Below are 21,615 nucleotides of genomic sequence, written 5' to 3'. Positions count from 1 at the left end.
CTTGCAGCCTCCTAATTACAGCTGCTGCTAAAAAGCTCAATTAAGAAGGGTTTCGGTCCTAACAGGAGTCTCCAGTTTGTCCAGTTTGGGAAAGGGGAGTCCCTGCTCTGTGATGCTATCTACACAAGATGCAGAGGATAACCTGGGAGAAGGAGGTGCTGGCAGACAGCTTAGAACACACCAAGAAAGCCAGAGTGCGGATGTCTAAGGAGGCCACGAGTGAAACAGAACCGGATTATGGTGTGACACCGACAGACTGCATGAATTCCACTCCCACTGAGAGTCGGAAGGCACAGGTCAGACATTGCACACAGACACTGAAAGATCCAGTGCTTCTCCAATGACACCGATGGACACATTTAGTGCTGCTTTTTGTCAGGCTAACAGTTCCTCTGCCTGCTTCCTTAGAGTGCTAATAAGGTTAAGTGGACTGACTTGTGACCACAAAAAGGAGACCACACTGGTTGTCACCTAGGTGCAGCCCCTTGCTGGCTGGCATCTCCTAGAGGAGTTCTGTGAGGGGAAAGTAAACGTCAGGCCTCTATTATATGAATTCTACAACGGGGGTTGTCCTGCAGGAAACACAGTATCTCCACCAGCCCCCTTATTTTAATAGGATGCACGGGAGTTCTTTCTTTTGGGCTTTTGGAGAACAGCTGACAAGCCCTGGGGCAGTGTCCTACACATCACCATTCACAAAGACAATCCAGGCCAAGAGAGAGCAGGATGGAGAGAGGAAGCATGCAACAGTTGCGAACCTTGTCAGACTCGTAGGTCCCCAGTCTGCAGCTGAGGTCTGCGTAGCCCCAGGCGAAGGTTTTGTTCCAGGAAGGTGGGATGAGAACCTTATTTTGCTCTACGGCAAGGATGCCTTTATCTGTGCACACTATTTGCCCCACGGGTTCTTTGAGTTCTACAAGAAATGAATATATTAGCATAGGAAACTGTTTCACAGGCACCAATAATCTAATATATTCATAAAGAGCAAGCATCCTGACTCCTGTGTTCAGACAAAACGATTTTAGAGTTTGGCTTTTGAGTCTCCTGTGAGATCCGCATGGTGGGCTGTTGACCCTGACAGGTGTCCTGCTGGGCTCCCTCCAGCTTTCTCTTTCTGGATGCCTCTAAGGTTTAGTTCCTACCAAGCAGGCCCGACTTCCTGGAGCGTAAGGACTGCACAGAGCAGCCTGGGATCCTCCCCAGAATGTCACAGGGCCGTGGACCGCCTACTCATTGACGTCTGAGCACCTCCTGAGTTTCACCAGCTCCTGGACTTTGAGCAGGAAGGCCACGTTGTTCTCTGAGAAGCACAGCCTCTTTGCTCCACACCAGAACCCGCTGAGCACTCTGCTTCTACAGAGCAGCCACTGGGCAGTGCCTGGAGCTGGCACCGAGCACAGTCTAGACAACGAAGGAAAATGGCATACAATGGGCGCCAGCCAAGTTAATCAGACTTTGATTCTCCAACTCTTAAAATTTTTAAAAAGTGATAATCTAATAGTTTGCAAAAAAGCTGTTTACTCTAAAAGAAATATTCTAAAAATCTTTGAGAGAAAAATTCATGCCATTAAACAAAAGACATCTTTTGTCTGGTAAATTAAAAACACAGTTGTGGACCCAGCGGCATGGCCTAGCAGCCAAAGTCCTTGCCTTGAATGCGCCAGGATCCCATATGGGCGCCGGTTCTAATCCTGGCAGCTCCACTTCCCATTCAGCTCCCTGCTTGTGGCCTGGGAAAGCAGTTGAGAACAGCCCAAAGCTTTGGGACCCTGCACCTGTGTGGGATACCCGGAAGAAGTTCCTGGATCCTGGCTTTGGATCGGCTGTTGTGGTCACATGGGGAGTGATTCATCCCCCTCTCTGTCAGATCTTCCTCTCTGTCTCTCCTCCTCTCTGTATATCTGACTTTCCAAAAAATAAATAAATCTTTAAAAAAAAACAAAACTAAAACAAACAAAAAAACCACAGTTGTGTTGCCACCTGTTATGCTAAGCAGAATGCTTACACATTAAAGAAAAGAAAAAGTGAGATACAATGTTTTACATATAAATTTGAAGTTAGAATAATTTAGGGTTCTGATGATCTTAACTGGAGGGAAAATCCTAATTGGTTCTCTCTGATGCAAAACCCAACAGGCCCCCCCAAAAAGAAAACAAGAAAAATAATCTAAATATTAACAAATCTTTAGTGATTTAATAAAAGCTACACAGCATGTTACATATTCCACCACTGTGGAAAAGCAAATTTAGTATTGCCAGTCTAGGGTAATGAAATATTCCATGAGTTCATGAGTCAATGTTTATTTCCTAAGACTTTACCTTTTACAGGTGTCAGGGAAGGCCTTAGGTTGTCTAGATGATGGAAGAAGATCTTGTCACTTGTAGAGCCGGGTGGGACGGACATCCCTGCATTGTCCCCGTTGAGCCGACTCCTCACTCGCTTGGGTGGATGAGGCTTTTTAAATAACTGGTGAGAAAGGAGATGACATATTTTATAAAGAAAGATAAGCCCTGGTTTATGCTAGACATCATGTTCTGATTTCACAATAATATCAGGCACCATATTATCCTTAGTTCAGATTTTACAGAAGACAGACAGACAACTTGTTTTTCTTTGTTTTTCTTTTTGAGTGACGCTTCAAAGTTGACCAAACAAACTGGAGAAAAATCCAACCGCACAAGATGTCCAGGTGCCTCCAGCGACACAGCTGGACAGTTGGACAGACTCGGCCTCAATGTGGCCTTGTGCTGAGGGACTCAGTAGCATCCTTTGTTCTGCTAATTTGCTGAAAGCATTATTACTTTTTTTCCCCTTTTGAATTGTGATGTAATGGAAAAAGTGAAAATATCTTCAGCATCTTATTGTTTTTATGACTGAAAACAATGGGTAGGATAATATTCTTCAAATATTAACAGCCCTTCCAAACAGGCCTGGTTTCTAATAAAAAAATAATAAATAAATAGCATTTGAGGAAAACACCTGAGCAACCTCAGATGAAATGAGATCACACTTTGTGATTTAGACATTGTGAGTTCCTGGAGGAAAAAACAGAACACCTGCCCTGAGGCAGAGCACCTGCCCTGAGGCAGAACACCTGCCCCGTGGCAGAACACCTGCCCTGTGGACTTGTGCACATGCTAGGCTCCCGACTGGCTAACATTTGATCAAAACTAGAGCTCTGAACACAGGGTCACAGATCAGAGCTCTGCCATCTTCTGCAAATGTAAATAATGACACGAGACTGCAAAGCTGTGAAAAAGTATATACACATTTTAAAACTAGTTTGGGAATGACCAATGACTGGTACTTTTCACAGGGACAGCACAGGTTTATCTAAAAACACATGGATACAGTGGTCACAAAACCTATCTTTACTAGATGGTTCTCTTAGAGAGGTGCTCCTCTACACATGATGGCATGTCCTAGAAATAAACCGGCATTGAACTGTATCTCCCAGACTGCTGGTCACTTAACTCCAAGGTGGCACAGCGACTGTGCCTTGGCATTTTTGTTCAGAATGTTCATTCACAGGCTATGAAACACAGCTTCTGCTCTGAACCCCTCGGCAGAAAGGAAGGTTGAACTAAGACTCCTCACCTGTGAGTGGAGTTGATCAACAAGAGGAAATTCATTTCCTCTCTTGGGGGACCAGGATGAGGGTAGGGTTTTGGGCAGTCCTGGTGTTTACTAAAGCCTTTTCACATGTAAAGACCCACTGTTGTGCCCCGTGTTTCCTTGGGCTCCTCAGAGTTGGTAAACAAACAAAAAAGGCATTTGAGGAGACACACTTGAATCAGCAACAGAAAATGCAGAGTCAGGAGCCAGTGTGGTGGCATAGTGAGTAAAGTCAGGACTGCAACACTGGTATCCCATACTGGTTTCTGTCTCAGCTCCTTGCTAATGGCTTGGGGAAAGTGGCAGAAGGTGGCCCACGTACCTGGGGACTATGCCACCCACGGGGCACTCCTAGATGAGCTCCTGGCTTCATCCTGGCCCAGTGCTGGCCACTGTGGCTATCTGAGGAGTGAACTAGCACATAGAAGATTTCTCTTTCTCTCTCTGTAAAGCAGGTAAGTTCAACTGTTTGTACATTAGGAGTCTCTATTCTCTTTTCCTGGAATGTGCTAGAAGATTTACAGATATTTAAAATATGTCTCTTCCTTTTACATTCCACTTTAAGTTCCCGTTAGATTTTTCTGCCTCAGACATGGTTATATTGATAATTTATAATTACAAATAAATTGTTTTCTATTTATATCTATATAGATGTATACGGTCAGGGTGCAGAGTCAGCAGCCTTCAATGAAAGTGAGTGGTTTGAGCAGGCGGGCAAAGAGCGCCTGTGGTGGCTGTGCAGCAGTTAACGCCTGGGGCATGCTACCCTCCTGCCATGCCAGCGCCTGGGGATTGTCTCCTAACGATGCTTTGTTCATCGTTGCACACGAGCCCAAGCATTTCTGGCAGATGAGTGCTGACAGCCTGAGCTCCTGTACTTTTCCGGATGGCCATGATGATGACAGCACGTGGCCTCACAGCACAGCGCTGAACCACAGCCATGCTGAGAATCTAACTGCAGGCATTATCAGCTGTTCCCTGACACACTACAGCAGCTTCCTAATTGGTCTTCTGCCCTAATTTTATGCTTATATTCTTTGTATAGGCGGTGTGTATGTGATGTGTGTGAGAGATAGGCTGAGACAAAGACAGGCATTGACGTAGGAATGAACTTTAAGAGTTTAACTATGATCGTGCCACTTCCCTGCCTGCAATCAGTAATATCTGTCTCCTGATCTAGGGCAGACGCCACATTTCTGTGCACGCTCTGGCCTGCAAACCCCCTTTCATGGTGTTGTAAACCTACCCTGCTCTAGTCTATGAGAGAGATCTCTCTTTAAACAGCAGAACTCATCTTATCTGGACTGAAAAAGAGGGGAGAAAGCCATGATCCAACAATCTATTGAAGCTAACAGGTGGCATATAATGTTCTTAATCCAGTTAGTCAAAGCACACGTACTACATGATGGTCACCTGCCATTTGGAGAAAAATGGCAGCATTTAAACAAAACTGAGTTCCCCTAATGGAAGAGCAAGGCACCCGCACCTGTTTCGGGATCTGACCAAAGTTATTAATGAACCCGATGGTGGCTGTCTCCTTCAGCGGGTCGTTGATATTATAGATATCCACTTGGCCCTCGTAGAAGAGATGATGGAAGACATTGACGGCTTCTACTGCAGCAGGACCTTGCTGTTTATAGCCAAAGATCAAGTCAATCCACTCGTGGAGGTGGGCACTCACATAGTCACACTCCAAAGCCTGCAAGGCGGGGGAAATAAACCAACAGAAGGCTCAGTACATGTGCACAAAGTAGAAGCAACCTGACTAGCGGTCAACACAAATGCAGAGAAACATCCGTAAGGATGGTGTCAGCTCCTTGCTGTGGCCAACTGACCCCCAAGAGCACCCCATTACCTCGCGGTGCACTCTGATGAATTCTCGCGGATCCCCTTTGGCCCAGGGTGGAAGGATGACATCTCCCAGCTTCGTGCCATTTTGCTTACAGCCTATGCAATTGGATCAATAAAAAACAGTGAAAGAAAGCAGAGAATAACAGTGACAGAAATTGTGAAGTAGATTCATTACTATAACTAGAAAAACAAGGCAATAAGGATGTTTGGCAATAAGGATTCTCATTTAGAAAGGTAACATTTGGGATGAATGTGATGGCATTACAGGGTAAGTGTCCACGGGGGATGCCCACATCCCATGCTGGATACCAGGGATTGAATGCCACCTCCAATTCTGCTTTGGCTTCCCGCTGACTAACCCTGGGAGGCAGCAGATGATGGCTAAAGGGTTGGGTCTTTGCAATGCTGCCCTGTGGGAGGCCCAGCTGGACTGCTGGCTCCAGTGGTTATCCTGACCCAGCCCCAGCTGCTACAGGCATTGGGGGAAAGAATCAAATAACAGAAGACACCTCTCTTTGTCTTTGCCACTGTACCTTCCAAATAAAATAAATGAAGGCACTTAAAAAATGAATTTGATACAATGTAACTTTTTTGTTGTTACTGCATTATTCAACAGAAAAAAGTATTTGGATAGATGATGGCAGGAAAAACAACACAATATTGCAATAAAAAGCATAGAAATAACTTATGTTCTACATGAATGCTTATTTTTAAGGCATAGCCACATCATGCTTCAAATAGTAAGAAAATACTATAAAATCTACCCACAACAAAATGTATCCCATGAAATTGGCAGCTACGAAAACAGTTTGTTTTTCATCTTTAAAAAAAAAACTTTCAACTTACTAAGTTATGTTTTATAGGTGCAAATCAGAGTATCATTGAAAAAAGCGATTCTCTAAACATTACTGTTGACACACTGGCTTAATATCTGAATTCTTCCCAGAACTGTGCAGTTGTTCAAATTTTAGAGCACAAAAGTCAACTCCAAGTGAAAGCCAATAAAAATATTTCCTTTAGAAACAAGTCCTGTCCCGTTATTATATGACAGATCATTTACAAAGTGTGCTTCTCATTGAGAAACACACAAGTCAGTTTACTGCTAGGGGAATGTCTTGATTTGGTTGAAAAATGACTTAAAACAAAAATCAAATTAAAACATTGTTTCCCCTGCACCATCCTCAGCTCGCTTCACATGTGCCTTTCCATCCCCTTGAAATGACCTCTAGGGTGATTTCTGGATGATAAAAAGCAGGAAATTATCACAGGATACTTGGTGTAGAAACTAGTATTTGACATTTTGCTACAATTCCTGAATATTTTGTGCTATAATTGTATTGGTGGCATCTGCAATTTAAAAATACCTAAGAGAGGGCCCAGACTGGTAGCCTAGTGGCTTAAGTTCTCATCTTGCATGTGCCAGGATCCCATATGGGTGCTGGTTCTAATCCCAGCAACCCTGTTTCCCATCTAGCTCTCTGCCTGTGACCTGGGAAAGCAGTCGAGGACGGCCTAGAGCCTTGGGACCCTGCACCCGTGTCATAGGTCTGGAAGGGGCTCTGGGCGCCTGGCTTCAGATTGGTGCAGCTCTGGCCATTGTGGCCACTTGGAGAGTGAATCAATGGAAGATCTTCCTCTATCTCCTTCTCTCTCTATATCTGACTTTGCAATAAAAATAAATAAATCTTAAAAAATTAAAAAAGATAAGAGCACACAGACTTGTCGAGAAGTCTTGGCCTGCCGCTCCTCTCCACGTGCAGTTAAGGCAGAGCCGGAGGAATCGAGGGCACTCGCTATTTTCCACCTGCATGTTCTTCCTTTTATACCATTCCACAGCTTTTCAAATAGTGACTTGGCCTTTGTTCTGCTTTTTTTTTTCTAGCGAAGTGAAGTTTACTAAAGTAAACTATTGAGTGTCATTTACTACATCAAAATGCTGTGCAAAAACATCCTGCCCATCTCATCCCAAGGAATTTTCAGTGCCCAAACAGAAACCTTGCATCACTGAGGCAGTTGCTGCAGATTCCTCTCTCCTGGACCTGGGAACCACTGCCCTGTTCTGGTTATTTCCATGAAGGAAACAAGCATGACATGACTTTCTGTCAATAGACTTCTATCCCTTAGCAGAATGTTTTCAAGGCTCATCCTCATGGAACATTTATCAGTACTCCATATCCCTTTTTATAGCTGAATAGTTCATTACATGTATACAACACCGTTCAACTTTTGATGGACACTGAGGTTGTTTCCACTATTTAGTGACTATGAGGGACACTGCTATGAGTGGGCTTGTATACATATGGGCTCAGCTCGTGCGTACAGCTCCATATGCTTCAGGATAGAGTTGGTGTGCAATATGGGAATTATGTATGTTCAGCTTTCTGAAGAATGCCAAGCTACTGAACCTTTCTACACTGTTACCAGCAATCCAGCAACATAAGAAAGTTCTAACTTTTCTACATCCTTGTTAATTTTCTGTGTCCTGCACCCTCCTGCTACCAGTCATCATTTTGGGTGTGAAATGGCAGCTCTCTGGTTCTGATACTGAACATCGCTGGCCATTGTATAACTTCTTTGGAGAGGTGTCTAAGTCCTTTGCCTACTTCTCTACTGGGTTGCTGATTGATTTGTTGTTGAGTTCCAAGAGCTGAGCTGTTTTTATTCTGTGTGCTACATCCTGAAGATATCATTTGTACTTCTTCCGTTCTGTAAGCTGTTTTCACTTTCCGTACGAGAGCCTTTCTATACAGAGGTTTCGGCTGTGTTGATGTCCCTTTTGCCTTCTGCTGTTGTAGTGTGTGCTTTGGGAAGTTATGTCAAAGGATATACTTCCAAATTCAAAATCACAAAGACTCAGGCTCTACGTTGTTTATGGCCTCATGATTTTTTAAAAAAATGATTTCTAGCCTTTATATGCAAACAGAGCATTTGAAAGCATGTGATTTCAAGGAGGGAAGACAACTGTTGTGGAGAGGAACCTGAGATAGGATGCCTCCTTTAGTCCCTTACTTCAAGAACAGATTGGGTAAGTCTGGAGATGATCATGACTATGAGGTAGTATTTTTGTGCTCTTTCTGCACTTCTCCATATCTGTCTCTTTGAAAGCGGTGACCTTACGGAAGAAGGTAGCACTTGTCATAGTGAAGTAAAAGTGAATATAAGGAAATGCTATTTGTGTCCTCACATCCTACGTGTTTACTTATATCACTTATGAGTCATTTATTTTATTACAGAGAGGTCATAATGGTTTTTTAGGGCTGTTGAGAGAGATGTGTTTATTGTATCTCCCGGTGAATTCTATTTAATAGTGAGGGCTGTTGGTAGACAATCATATAAATAGTATTTTTGAAAAAATTTTAAATAAAAAAACCATGCAAATGTACCGGGTAAGACTATTTCTCTGAACTTTCTACTAATGCAAATTTAGAGGTTTCAGTGCAGGTAACTATTTGTATACTGAACTCTTTTTAAGATAGAGCTGAAATGCAGGCTACTGACAATAATATTCTAAAGCAGAAATTACAGAGAGTAGCTATGCTTCAATAGAAATATTCAAAAGCACAGATCAGCAAATCGTGTTCCAAGAAACTGTAGCCAAAGTCAAATCTACTTCCTCTAACTGCCATAGGATAAAAACACTGCTAGTGAAATTCTTTCCTTTATATAAATATTGATTTAGTTTTATAAAATAGGGCCATAACAGAATGAAAAGAAATGATCTATTTAGTTATCTGAATTTCTAATTTTAAAACATGCTAGCACATATATCGAGAATACCTGGGGCAACTTACAAGATTTTACAAAAAAACCAGCAGTTGGATAAATTGTTCTTGGCTATCAATGTGTCTCAATAGGAATAATTTCCATATAATCTTCACTTCACCTTTGTTTTCATCTGAACAACAAAATTCTGATTAAATGATGCAATCCAGACTCAAAGTTCAAATCAGATCTTTGAGGTGGTTTTTTTTTTTCTTAAATAATGTTTAAATATACAAATATTTCAGAGTAAGTAAAAACAACCCAAACTACAAGTTTTTTGTTGTTAATGGCACTATGGACAATTCCCAGACAAATGATTTATTTCTAGTAATCTTTTCTTGGCTAACATTCCTAAGATACTGTCAGGGTTCTACGTACCCAGATCAAAGTTGTTGGAATTGAACAGGAATTCTGGTAAGTAAAAAAATTCTGGTATAAGTTCTTTGACGTCTGCCATGTTGTGCTTGGATGCAGAATACCAGGCCTCTCGCACGCTGTGAAACATCCGGTCCGCCAGGTCGAAGTGGCCACCCTGTGGGCAGAATGAGAAGGCACCTGCTTATCAGAACACCACTCACAATGCAGAGTTTCTGTCAAGTTCAAGGATTTAAACCCTCAAACATGTTGGGTGACATTTCGATTTCCTGTGTTTCTGTGTTGATAAGTAAACTTCTGGGTAATCACAAAAACAAAATCTAATTCTCTTTGGAATACTCTTTCAAAGGGTGCTCAATATCTTCGTTTTATAATAAAAATGGAATCCAAATATAAAGATCTCAAAAAATCATTTAAAAATATTGGTTTTTAGGAAAAGAGGAATACTATAGTTCTTCCATGGTTTGATGATTCACTCCAAAGAGTATATGCTAATTTAAACCATTTATTGTTGGACACATTCAAGTGTATATACATGTAGGTATATGTTTATCAAATTTACACATTACTGTGATATTCATATTCTTATATCAATGACAGTTAAATGAAAAATTTGGAAAATTTATCAGAAAACTAGACTTATCCAACAAACTTAAAAAAGGAAAGTCATTTCTTGTTTATATAGCTTTAAAGCAAGCTTCCTATGTTACATCATAAGTGAACATGGTACATTCATCATATGATGCTCATGGTGGCAAAACGCCAAAGCCCACCCAACAGCTGCTGAGGCCTATTTGCTTTCTGAGCTCCTTTCAAAGGACTCTCACCATTGCTCATCCCATTCTGGACGCACTGGTCATGCTGGTGTTCTTCCCACCTGAGGCACAGGGCTACCGCAGGTCCTATCACAGCCCCGGACTCCATCACAACACTGTGCAGAGCAGCCCGCCTCTGTGCACTCTCTGACAAGTGCCCTGCTCTCCCTCCCTCACTTCCTGGTCCTCACTTCCTAACTTCCTTTCCTTGATCTATATTTTCCTGATAACTTCCTTCACATTTGAACACACTTCATGATTTACTCATTTATTTACATTTGGCTCACTCCTCCCACTCAAATGTGTTAAGTTCCACAAGGAAAAAGTTTATTCACTGATTTGCTCCCATGGAACAGTGCTTGTCACACAGTAAACATTCAACAAATACCTGATGAACAATTGGATGAAAATGTGTAGAAAAAAAAAATAATGCCTGAGATAGCAAATAAGCTAGACTGTACACTCATTTAAGAACACATTTGTTAAATTCAACCAATTGGGGCTCAATTTCCCATACCTGGGTAGAAAAATGTCTGCTATATACTTACTTGGCAAGGCCCCTGGCATTTGTTTATTCTAAATGAATTTTGCTTTATTCATCAATCTTAGTTCTATGAAATTTCATTTTAATTGTTTAACCACACTGCCATTCGAACACATGGGACTTCTTGTACAGTAAGATAAAGGCATGAAAAGAACAAGCGTCAATCTCAAACACCAAGTAGGCTTGAGTAGAATGGAACTATGTCAGGCTGCAAGTTTTACCTGTAGCCTCAGGAATATCTGGGTGAAAGGCTCCATCCTCACAAGGTATGAGGCCACAATCATTGCGGAGGAGTAGTGGGTCCCGTAGTGGTAGGCCGGAGTTTCTCCTGATTAAGAACATTAAGTGGTGATTGAAAATAAGAAAGGAAAAGTCGAAAAATAAGTCTGGCAATGTTAGCATATGTGAAAACTGACACTACATAGTTGGTGCTGCCATTTGGGGCAGGGCTGCTTCATGACAACGACACTGTCCCTCACCATATCTGAACAAGTATAACACAGTGGCCTTTCCCCAAAGCTGAGCGCTGCTGCCATTTCATGCTTTGAGGCTTATGACCCTAGACAGCTCAGAATACTGACTTACAAGTACTTTTTATTGGGCCCTGGTTCTTCATAACTAAATTATTGTCTATGAATATTATGCAATTTGATGTATTCTTATTATATGTTCTACTTGACAGAGAGAAAGAGAGAGAGAAAAGGAGTGCTAACAGGCTTAGGCATAGGTTGTCATTTTTTCCCCCCCTCTCCTGCATTTTTATTTTGCCTGTTTATAGAAAAAATACAAAACTATTGAATGTAACAAAGCAAGTACATACATTCTATTTATAATGCACAAGGATTCCTAAAAAAGAATCTCAGTAATACTAAAAGAGAGCCAAACCCAAACTGTAATCCCTGGATGAAATCTAATAGAATCAATGACAGGATCAGACTATGCTGATGAGTTTCCATCCTGAAGAGGTATACAGACGGATGCCTGCCAGAACTCTAGAAAGTTACCTAAAGGCACCTTCTAAATATGACCACAGTTGGCATGGAAAACTCGAGTGTTCTTTCTTTTTAATCTCTGTGTCTATGTCACATTTACAGATGAAACCATACACAAGCATCCTGAAGGGTGCTTACAGGATGCCAGGGCACCCGCCAGAGGGTCACTGTGAAACCTTAGTTACACAGTCCAGGGACAGAGAAAAGTGCTTACCGTTAGGATCTTCCCAGTCCTTGTAGCGTTTCTTATACTGGGCTAACCGTTCATCTGTCTGTGCTCCCATTGGCTTAGCCAGGTTTCTAAATGTCTTGGGATTAGTAAGATCCACCTCCTAGAATATCAAGGAAAACCCATTTCCGTGTTACTAGTCATCCTCCTGGCTTATCAGTGTGGACACACTGACCTTGGCAAGCAATGACAGTTCAGAGATAAGCCAGATCTCTACATCGAAGTAGGAGTCCTGGACTGCAGTGCAAGACCACAGACCTGCTGTTGGTCTCTGCTTTACAGACAGACACATGGCAGCTCAGGAAATGCTTTGGGAGGGCACCCAGGTCTGGGTTCACAAATGAGGAGTGGCAAAGTGCTTTCACACCTCGGCAAGGGCACAGCAGGATTCTGAGGACACCAAAACTCCAGTTCACCATTATCATCTTTCACACCTCGGCAAGGGCACAGCAGGATTCTGAGGACACTAAAACTCCAGTCCACCATTATCATCCATTACCATCACCCACACAACCACAGGATCCAATCTGGTTTCAGTGACAGCCCCACCCCTGCTTCCCTCCAACTTCACTTTTGCAGCTTCTTAGAGGTGATCTGCAAGTGATACAAACTAGGGCACTTAGTAATTCACTCACTCCTGGAAGACAACATCAAAACGGATCGAGTGGTTTCCGAGTGAAATAGATTCTACAGACCAGAGATTAGTTTAAAAGCTCATCTGTAGCTGACCTATTTATGTGTTTAAAAGGGATCCATAATTTACTCCCTCAGGGTTTTAAAAGTAGAAATTTGAAATGAGTACAAGGCAGACATTTGATTTGTGCATATTTATGAATCATAAGTTAGTATGCTTGGCTTCTCAAAGTCTAGATGCAAAGCACTTCATATACCATTTTTTAAAATTCAACGAACATGAATGAGCATGGAAAGGACCACTTATTTTAGGGGTTAGAAATAATACAGGGGTATTTGCAAATTTGTGCTCAAGGATCTTATAATCAATTTGGGTCAAACAGAATGACCACAGCTTGCTATCACACACCACCATGACACAGGGTGGGCAGGGCACAGGGAAGCCCTTCGATATGTAGCTACAGGGCAACATCAGAACAGGAAAGAGGGGAGAGAAACAGAAGGCTTCCCACCACAAAGGTGAAGTGAGAATGTCCTGAAGAGCTAAACGGAGTTAGCCTGGTGAATGGATAGGCAATGAAATGGGCATGGAGGGCACTGGGGTGAATCCCAGGCAGGCTGGAATACAAGGAAGAAGTCCCTGAGGCAGGAAAGAAGCAATGGGGTTATTCCAGGCTGGCAGCACTGGGAGTATATGAGGGATCTTTGGGGGCAGTAACTGAATTGAAGAGGTTCCCAAATTGATGATTTTCAATTTCTAAATGGGTTGGTTCAATCAGACTCATGCTTTTTGAGTTGCTCTATTAAGTAGGATAGGGTGAAGGAAGGCAAGACCAGAGGAAGGCAGTGAAAAGAGTTAGGAGGCTGCTGCAGTAGTGGTCCAGTGACAGATATAAAGGGCTGGAAGGAGACACCAACAGTGTTGGAGATAAACAAAAGATGCTGGAAAAACACTTAACATGGGAGGATACATGGACATCCTTGGCCAGTGACCAGAGGAGGGCAAGAGCTGTGCATCATGGTACTATCTCTCACAGCCGATGATGGTTCTGCTATTTGTGTGTCGCATCCCTGAACACACAGACCTCAAAGTGTCCCTCACACCTAGCCTCTGACAGTACAGGTGCTGGTGCCATCCCCGGAGATGGGAGTTATACAATCAAGGAGAGACCCCAAGGCTCAGTAATGGGATTCACGACGATCCTGTAACAGAATATTTAAGAACAGTTTGACACAATTTCCCATCTCCTCAAGAAACTGCATTCTTTGTTGACCTCTGACCTCTCTAAATCTGCCCTTATTTTTTGAATTTCCTTTATTGACTTAAAGGGAAAGTATTCTCAGTCTATGAAACATCACACTTGACTTGCTCTCCTGTTTTTACCTGTGTTACCCATACCCATTAGTGTATGTTAGCTGCACATGAAAAGCCACACGTCCAATGTGCTCGCACACACTCAGCCATGCAGGGTGGATTTCCACAGTCCCTTAGACTAGCATGTTCTGAGGACAGATGATTTATCTTTCTTCCTAATATGTCAATGTTTAAGTCTGTGACCATCCAGGCAGTCCTGGTTCTAGTGGATGAGAAAGTCCCGTGGAGTTCTGAATTTTAAGATTGAGCTGGTTTGTTTATCCAGGAGGAAGGCTCTCTGCTTTGCTTTGCGACTGGGAAGACGGCTACCAGATAGGAGGCAGAGCAAAAGCCATCCTGTGAGTCAAGCCATCTTGTGCCAAGGCTTCTTGGAACAGTAACAAAAACTCAAGAATATGTTGCGCAGGATTCATCTCTCTCTCTTTTTTTTTAAGCGAACAATTCAGACCACACTGACAAGTTCTACATCTACCAATGGATGCAAATTATTTAGCACTGAAGGAAACCGGATAGACATTATGAATTCATTTCCAATAACCAATAAGTGAGTGAATCACCTAGACATTTTTTAAACATATCAAAGAAAACATTTCTTAATCTGTAAAAAATGCCTGTGCCCGCAGGGAGATTAATAAACCACAAAACAAAACAAAAAGATTTCAGCAACTGCAGCATGTTCCAATTGGTTTTGAAAATGCGTTCCACTTGAAGCAATATGATTTGAGATTTACCTCTGAGTCGTAATCCGCAAGGATCCAGGGGAAGACGGGGTACTGCATGAGGTCGTTGTATGACCTGCCGGCCAAGGTGTTCAAGTGCATCAAGTACTGGAAGTTGCTGATTTCGCCTCTCTTGGGAAGGATAATATACATTTTAGAACAATCATTTACTTCTTCTATGCCTACGTGAAAATATTTTTTATGCAAAATGAGGTAGAGGAGGTAGAGTTTATTTTTTAACAGATTTTGAGCAAACACTTTTGTTCCTAAATAGAACATCAAGATCTTGCTTCCTGTCTGGTATATACTCTCTGGATTACGAAAGTGCTTCTAACTTTATGACTTCTACCTCGTAACTATGGAAGCTCCACCGTGTAAAACAGACAGGTTCATTAAGCTTACCTCCCATCTCTGAGTTACAGACTTCTCTCCAACCAAGGTGCTCAGCAACCCAGACCTAAAAACAAGTAACAACATAAATGGCAGCTCTTGTCATCTTACACTCCCGGCAACTACAGAGGTGAAGAGCTTAACTCATTGGTCCAGTAATTTTTCAAATTACAATGAATCTAGTGACAGGTCATAAAATCAGTTAAGGAGGTTTATGATCAGGTATTTTGAAATATGACATGACTGAACTTAAGATCATTATAAGATATCAAAACAATATGTCTTCTTTGAGTTTTATTTTGGTAATTATGACTCTGTATGTCTTGGTATGTAAAATGATACATAATTTTTACTGTGATTCATGGTCAAAAGAGTTGCCAAAATATGTGGGATCATATGATTGAATATTTTGATCTGCATGCAAGCTTGCTGACTCACAAAGCCCACAGTCCTTGTTATTTCCTAAAGGCTCAGAACAATAGGCAGTGTGTTTTGCTAAACAAATTTGGCCTTTTGTCCTCTGAACCCAAAGCAGCTTTAGAGCAATAAAAGTCAAAGTCTCGTGTCATAGTGTCAGGATGCTTTATGCCTCAGAGAGCAAACTATTTCTCTGACCTTGTCCTGCCCCGAGCTAGGCCATAGGAATTAAGATGCTTATTGCCCAAGCTGGATCATAAAAACTAAAGTTAGATGCTAACCTTTCTCCATTTATCTTGGAGCTGGGTGTCAAGTTCTCTGACCTGCCTTGTCTGATATAAAATCCTAAAATCCCCGTTTCAGAAGTGGTCCTGCCACACACCCAGGAGGAAGAAATGCCACACGCAGAGGCCAACAAGAGCCTTGCTGGGTTTCCTCACCAACGCACTGGCATTAGACCATGCTCTTTCAGTTTAGCACATTGCAAAGTTTCAATCATGTTTATACAATGAGGTTTCTACAGAAACCCAAGAGGTCAGGGATCAGGGAACCTCTGGGCAGCTGAACATGCGGAGGCTCACAGGAATAAAGAACTCATCAAGGGCACAGGAGGGTGCCGGTCCCCAACTCCAGGAGACAGAAGCTCCTGCCCTCAGGACCCTTCTAAATCTCACCTTAGAGGATCATTTCTACATGTTGATTGTCATAGTAGTGTCAGTATTTCTTTGAGTTCTGCCAGCCATGCTATCATCTTAATCAAACCTTAATGGGGATCTGTATGAGTGTCAGTCAAGTTCTGGGGGCCTGGCCTTGATTAGTATCTGAAGTGAGGCAGTCATCTCAGCCTGAACACTCAACCTGTGGAATCTGACTGTCTCCAGGTAGTGTGTCAGAATGGAACTGTGGAACTGGAAGAAATCCCCACATCTTTTGGGATGACAAGGGGATCTCTGTAACTGAGACTGTTTTTCCAGAATAGTCTCAGAGAACTGACCTAACCCAACCTTTTATTACCCTAAACCCTTATGTACCTAGAGATCCAAAGACATTTAACTGGAATAAATGAAACACACAATATTATCTATATATTTGTACAAAGTTCAACTTTTACAGGATACACTAAATAACTGAGTGAAAAATATAAATACTTTATGACAAAAGAGATACTGGTCATATTATTCAAAAGTTACAAATTACTTTTTTTGGATAAAAAATAGCCTTTATTATTATAAAATCTTATTTAAGATTTAACCGCTTTTTTTTTTTAACTGCTAATGTGAATAATCAGTTACTGGTCATGGAATTAGGAGGAAAATATTTGATTGTTTATTTTTCCTAAAGGAAATCAACATATTTGTGAACCTTAGGTCACAGACACATCCAGCTCAATAAAAGTGCCTCCACTTCTAGATAAACTCTTTCAACTCTCCAGAGCAATCGTTAGGATCACTCCTAAGTGCTATAAGACAGCAGACAACTGGGAAAGATTCAAGTGAGACATGACACTCTGTTCCTTGCTTCCGTGCTTTTAGGAGTTTTTCAAGAATTGATAACTCAATGTAGAAAGTAGCAAAAACAGTGAAACAGGAAGTAAGGACCATCTCGGCAGGTGAAGGAAGTGGCAGTTTGCTCTGAAGTAGAAAAAAGCTGAATGGGGCCCAGCAGCATGGACTAGCAGCTAATGTCCTCGCCTTGAACGCACTGGGATCCCATATGGGCACCGGTTCTAATCCCAGCAGCTCCACTTCCCATCCAGCTCCCTGCTTGTGACCTGGGAAAGCAGTCCAGGACGGCCCAAACCTTTGGAACCCTGCACCCACATGGGAGACCTGGAAGAGGTTCCTGGTTCCTGGCTCCAGATCGGCATAGCATCGGCCGTTGCGCTCACTTGGGGAGTGAATCACTGGATGGAAGATCTTCCTCTCTGTCTCTCCTCCTCTCTGTATATCTGACTTTGTAATGAAAATAAATAAATATTTTTTAAAAATTTATTTTCAAAGTACAGCATCCTTAGTAGATTTGTAAGACATTTCCTCACACAGTATAATAATTGACTTGTAGGCCAATGACACCCCTTCTCTTCCACCAGATGACAATGGGATGCTGAGTGATTGTAAATGAAACTTCCTGCGAGTAAACGGAGCTGGGTGTGAGGATTCTTAAAATGGTTGTTAGGGACATTTGAAGCTTAAAAGCAGCTGTCAAAAGCACAAAGAAATCACTAACAGCCTTACATTATAAAATAGAAGTTTAGATATGAAAATCAAGAAACAAAACTAGAAGGAAAACTGGGTAATTTGCAACAATTATGACAAGCAATAATCTTCATTTCAGAAAGATTCTGTACAAATTGATTTTAACAATTAAAGGGGAAGTGGGTAAAGAATAGAGATAGTTTACAAATAATGGCTTAAAATGGCTAACATATCAGCAGTAAAAGGTATGCATTTAAAAATTAAGCGTTCATAAAAGAAATACAATTTTAAAAATTTATATATAAAACTAAAAATTATCTACTGAAACAAACAAACCAACCAATAATAGTAGCATATTGTAGTCCTTCCATTTGTGGCTCTCTACATTTCACGGCTGTCAAGTTGGTTTTATATACTAAGAGCCTTAAAACTCATACCATTTATTCATGAAAGGGACTCTACCCTAAGAAAATAAGGAGGATTTCATTTCTTCTATTATGGTAAGAAAACCTGGCAAAGATAAAATATTTGAAATTAAGATAATGAATGTTTATACATACAATGACTAGGTAAGTTATGACTTTGAGAAACTTTTAAATAACGGGGGAATATTTAAATATAATACTGGAAGAAGAATAGAAATTTACGGTTGGAGTATAAACAATCATAAACATAGCAATATCCTTGCATTTAAAAGGCTAGAACTTTCTTCTTGTTTTTAGTATTTATCATTTTTTTCTATAACCACTATAGGAAAAATGCTCATTACAGATATTAAATAACACTCTCCAGACATGATACAACCTAATTTAGTATTGAGCTGTAATTCCAGGAGACACAACACCTACCCTTGCTCCACACTTGTGTTTGGTCGTTGTCCAGACACAGACTCGGAACTATCTGTTAGCGATGGCACTACAGCCAAAAACCTGGAAAATCGAAAAATGGCATAAATGAAGTCTCAGATGGATTTCCATGGAAACTAAAGATAGAATGATGCATGCGGCCCTCAGCTGGGGTGACTATTCTCGCATCCCAGAAATGGCAGACCCAGGGAGCGTACAACCATGAGAACACATTCAGCTTTGAAGGAGAGTGACATGATGACTTCCAAAGCCAAAGAGAAAGGGGTATCATAAGAGCTGATCTTTCGGACTTTCATCTTCACAATATTAGAAAGCCTTGCCATGCCAAGCCCCAGGAATTGAGTCCACTTAACGAAGACCTGAAATGTGATTCATCGGCCAACTGTTCATGTGACAGCAAGTAATAGGGACAGTCCAACACATGATGGACCAAGGACCTACATGATGAGCCATGTAACATACAACCTTCACGAAGCATCATCTTACAGGGTTTCTTCAGAGTTGCTTATAATGTTAATGAAGTCTTTTAAAGACTTTCAAAAATTTACATTAGAGTAAAGGCGAAACTTGTCCACTTTACTCAGAAGTCCTTCCCTTATATGAAGGCAGTTTGGATTAATCAACACCCAAAAGCCCATTGTGTGAAGAACCATTCTGCTCTCTTGGGTACATTACTGGATTGCAATGATAAGCAAAGGTGCGTGGTGTCAGTTACCCCTTATGTAGGTGGTGTGAAATACAAGACTTTCCAAAATGGAGGGGCCGCACGACCCATTCACATTTTACAGACCATTAAAATGCCTCTTCCTGTTCTGATCAGTTTGAAACAGCCTTAAGATTCACATATCCAGCAGAAGTATCTTCAAGTACCTTGGATATGTGCTGTTTTCCTTTTAGAAAGTAAATTTCAGGAGTTGGTACTGTAGTGTATCAGGTAAAACCACTGCCTGTTGCCATTCCATATGCTCACCCATGTGGGAGACCCGCAAGAAGCTCTTAGCTCCTGACTTTGAACTGTTCCAGAGTCTGCCTCTTTAGCCATTTGGGGAGTGAACCAACAGGCAGACAATCTCTCTCTCTCTCTCTCTCTGTGAATTCTGCCCTTCAAATAAACAAAACTTTTTAAAAAGTAAATTTCACATACAGTTTGCCAAAGCTAAAACATGCCTTCATTAGATAAACTGCTTTTATTTGGCTTTGCTCCTTCTTTGAGAATGAAGGTCCTCGACCCTCCTTCTGCCACTGCGGAGGACTCTCCTGTGAACCTCCAAGGGACTCAGGACCCGCATTCAGCAGCAAGGACTGCAACTGCCTTCACTGTGGCCAACAGGAAACAAGATTACTTTTACATTTGAGGCACTATTTTTTAAGAGAGCTTCTTCTTGTTTTGTATTTAGACATAAGACTTTGTGATGCCACTTTTTGGGGGACCCTGCCACCTGCAGCTCTTCTGGGAGGTCCTAATTCCCCTAAAGCCCTGTCCCAGAGCTCAGGAAAGCATCAACCGATTATCTCTGTGTAAGATATCAGAAAGAAAAACTATTTCACAACAGGAATGTCTCGTTTTGGAATCTATGTAGAAGAATCACATTTCAAGAGTTTGGCACAAGATGAAACAAATATTTTCTTTAAAGATATTGACCCACTGGGGCCCGGCAGCATGGACTAGTGGCTAATGTCCTCATCTTGAACGCCCCAGAATCCCATATGGGCGCTGGTTCTAATCCCGGCAGCTCCACTTCCCATCCAGCTCCCTGCTTGTGACCTGGGAAAGCAGTCCAGGACAGTCCAGTGGTTTGGGACACTGCACCCACATGGGAGACCTGGAAAGAAGTTCCTGGCTCCTGGCTTTGGATCAGCACAGCACCGGCCGTTGCGCTCACTTGGGGAGTGAATCATTGGATGGAAGATCTTCCTCTCTGTCTCTCCTCCTCTCCGTATATCTGACTTTATAACAAAAATAAATAAATCTTAAAAAAATGGAAGATATTGACCCACTGAGCTACATTCTAGATTAAAAAAAAAAAAAAACCAGTTAAACAGGTCATTGCTTCCCTCCCATCTTTTCCCAGGACAGTAGGAACGGTGTTAGAAATAAACAAGACCTTTGATAGACTTTGTTTCTAATTCCTTTCTGAAAAGCAAGCAGGTAATTCCGTCCGTCTCCGGAGAAAACTTCCACAGCAATAGGCTAAGATGAGAAGAGAACAAAAACAAACCACAAACATGGGTCAGATATGGAGTAACTTTTCTATTCTGGATTTCTACATCAAAGAAGGTACATTTCTTGACTTGAGCACACTTTGGGGTCGGGAACACAGCGCACACGAAGCGATACCAGGAACAGATCCTTCTCCTTTGGCTATTCAGCGAATCTTTACTGACAGAATAATGGCAAAAGGAAAGTAATTACAAAATCGGACTTTTTTCCCCTGGAATTAGAGTACGGGAGTAGTTTTTTTTTTAATCACAAAAAGCAAAAATGTTGAGTTGGATACCTACAGAGAACAATGGATAAAAAGAACCCTGCCCAAATTTTAAGTTGTGTCTAAAAGTCTAATGAATTAGGCATCCATGTGACCTGAATTTATCTAAACAATGATGTGAATTGTATTTGTGTGGAGGGTTTTCATGAAACACCAGTTAAAAACTAATACACCTTCCAAATACAAACATTTTCTACTGCTGAGTCAACTCACCTGCAGGAGGTACCTCCTTTTATGCACTTCCTTAATGTCCTCATAAGCAAAGATGCTGCAGGTTCTCTTGAGCTGACTAGGGCCTTGCCTGGCTCCTCTCGGGATGATGGGCTCATGCATGCTGGAGGCAGCCAAGAC

At 41.7% G+C, this 21,615-nt stretch overlaps 1 protein-coding gene across 3 annotated transcripts in view; it reads right to left on the bottom strand.

Annotated features, from left to right (window-relative positions):
* The window catches only part of WDFY3 (WD repeat and FYVE domain containing 3), a 264,769-nt gene that overhangs the window by 18,411 nt on the left and 224,743 nt on the right, over nucleotides 1–21,615 (bottom strand). For all 3 annotated transcript variants that reach the window (XM_040967248.1, XM_040967249.1, XM_040967250.1), the window contains 12 exons: nucleotides 21,478–21,598; nucleotides 20,884–20,969; nucleotides 18,761–18,841; nucleotides 15,313–15,367; nucleotides 14,923–15,042; nucleotides 12,169–12,286; nucleotides 11,184–11,290; nucleotides 9,607–9,760; nucleotides 5,471–5,562; nucleotides 5,102–5,314; nucleotides 2,319–2,466; nucleotides 759–913 (listed from right to left, as the gene is read on the bottom strand). In XM_040967248.1, coding sequence (XP_040823182.1) covers nucleotides 759–913; nucleotides 2,319–2,466; nucleotides 5,102–5,314; nucleotides 5,471–5,562; nucleotides 9,607–9,760; nucleotides 11,184–11,290; nucleotides 12,169–12,286; nucleotides 14,923–15,042; nucleotides 15,313–15,367; nucleotides 18,761–18,841; nucleotides 20,884–20,969; nucleotides 21,478–21,598 — 1,450 coding nt within the window. The remainder of the gene's footprint in view (nucleotides 1–758; nucleotides 914–2,318; nucleotides 2,467–5,101; nucleotides 5,315–5,470; nucleotides 5,563–9,606; nucleotides 9,761–11,183; nucleotides 11,291–12,168; nucleotides 12,287–14,922; nucleotides 15,043–15,312; nucleotides 15,368–18,760; nucleotides 18,842–20,883; nucleotides 20,970–21,477; nucleotides 21,599–21,615) is intronic.

Source organism: Ochotona curzoniae, unplaced genomic scaffold, assembly GCF_017591425.1.
Source record: "Ochotona curzoniae isolate NIBS_2020 unplaced genomic scaffold, NIBS_Ocur_1.0 scaffold_4506, whole genome shotgun sequence".
Lineage (NCBI taxonomy): Eukaryota > Metazoa > Chordata > Mammalia > Lagomorpha > Ochotonidae > Ochotona > Ochotona curzoniae.
This window is presented reverse-complemented; position numbering and strand designations above follow the sequence as displayed.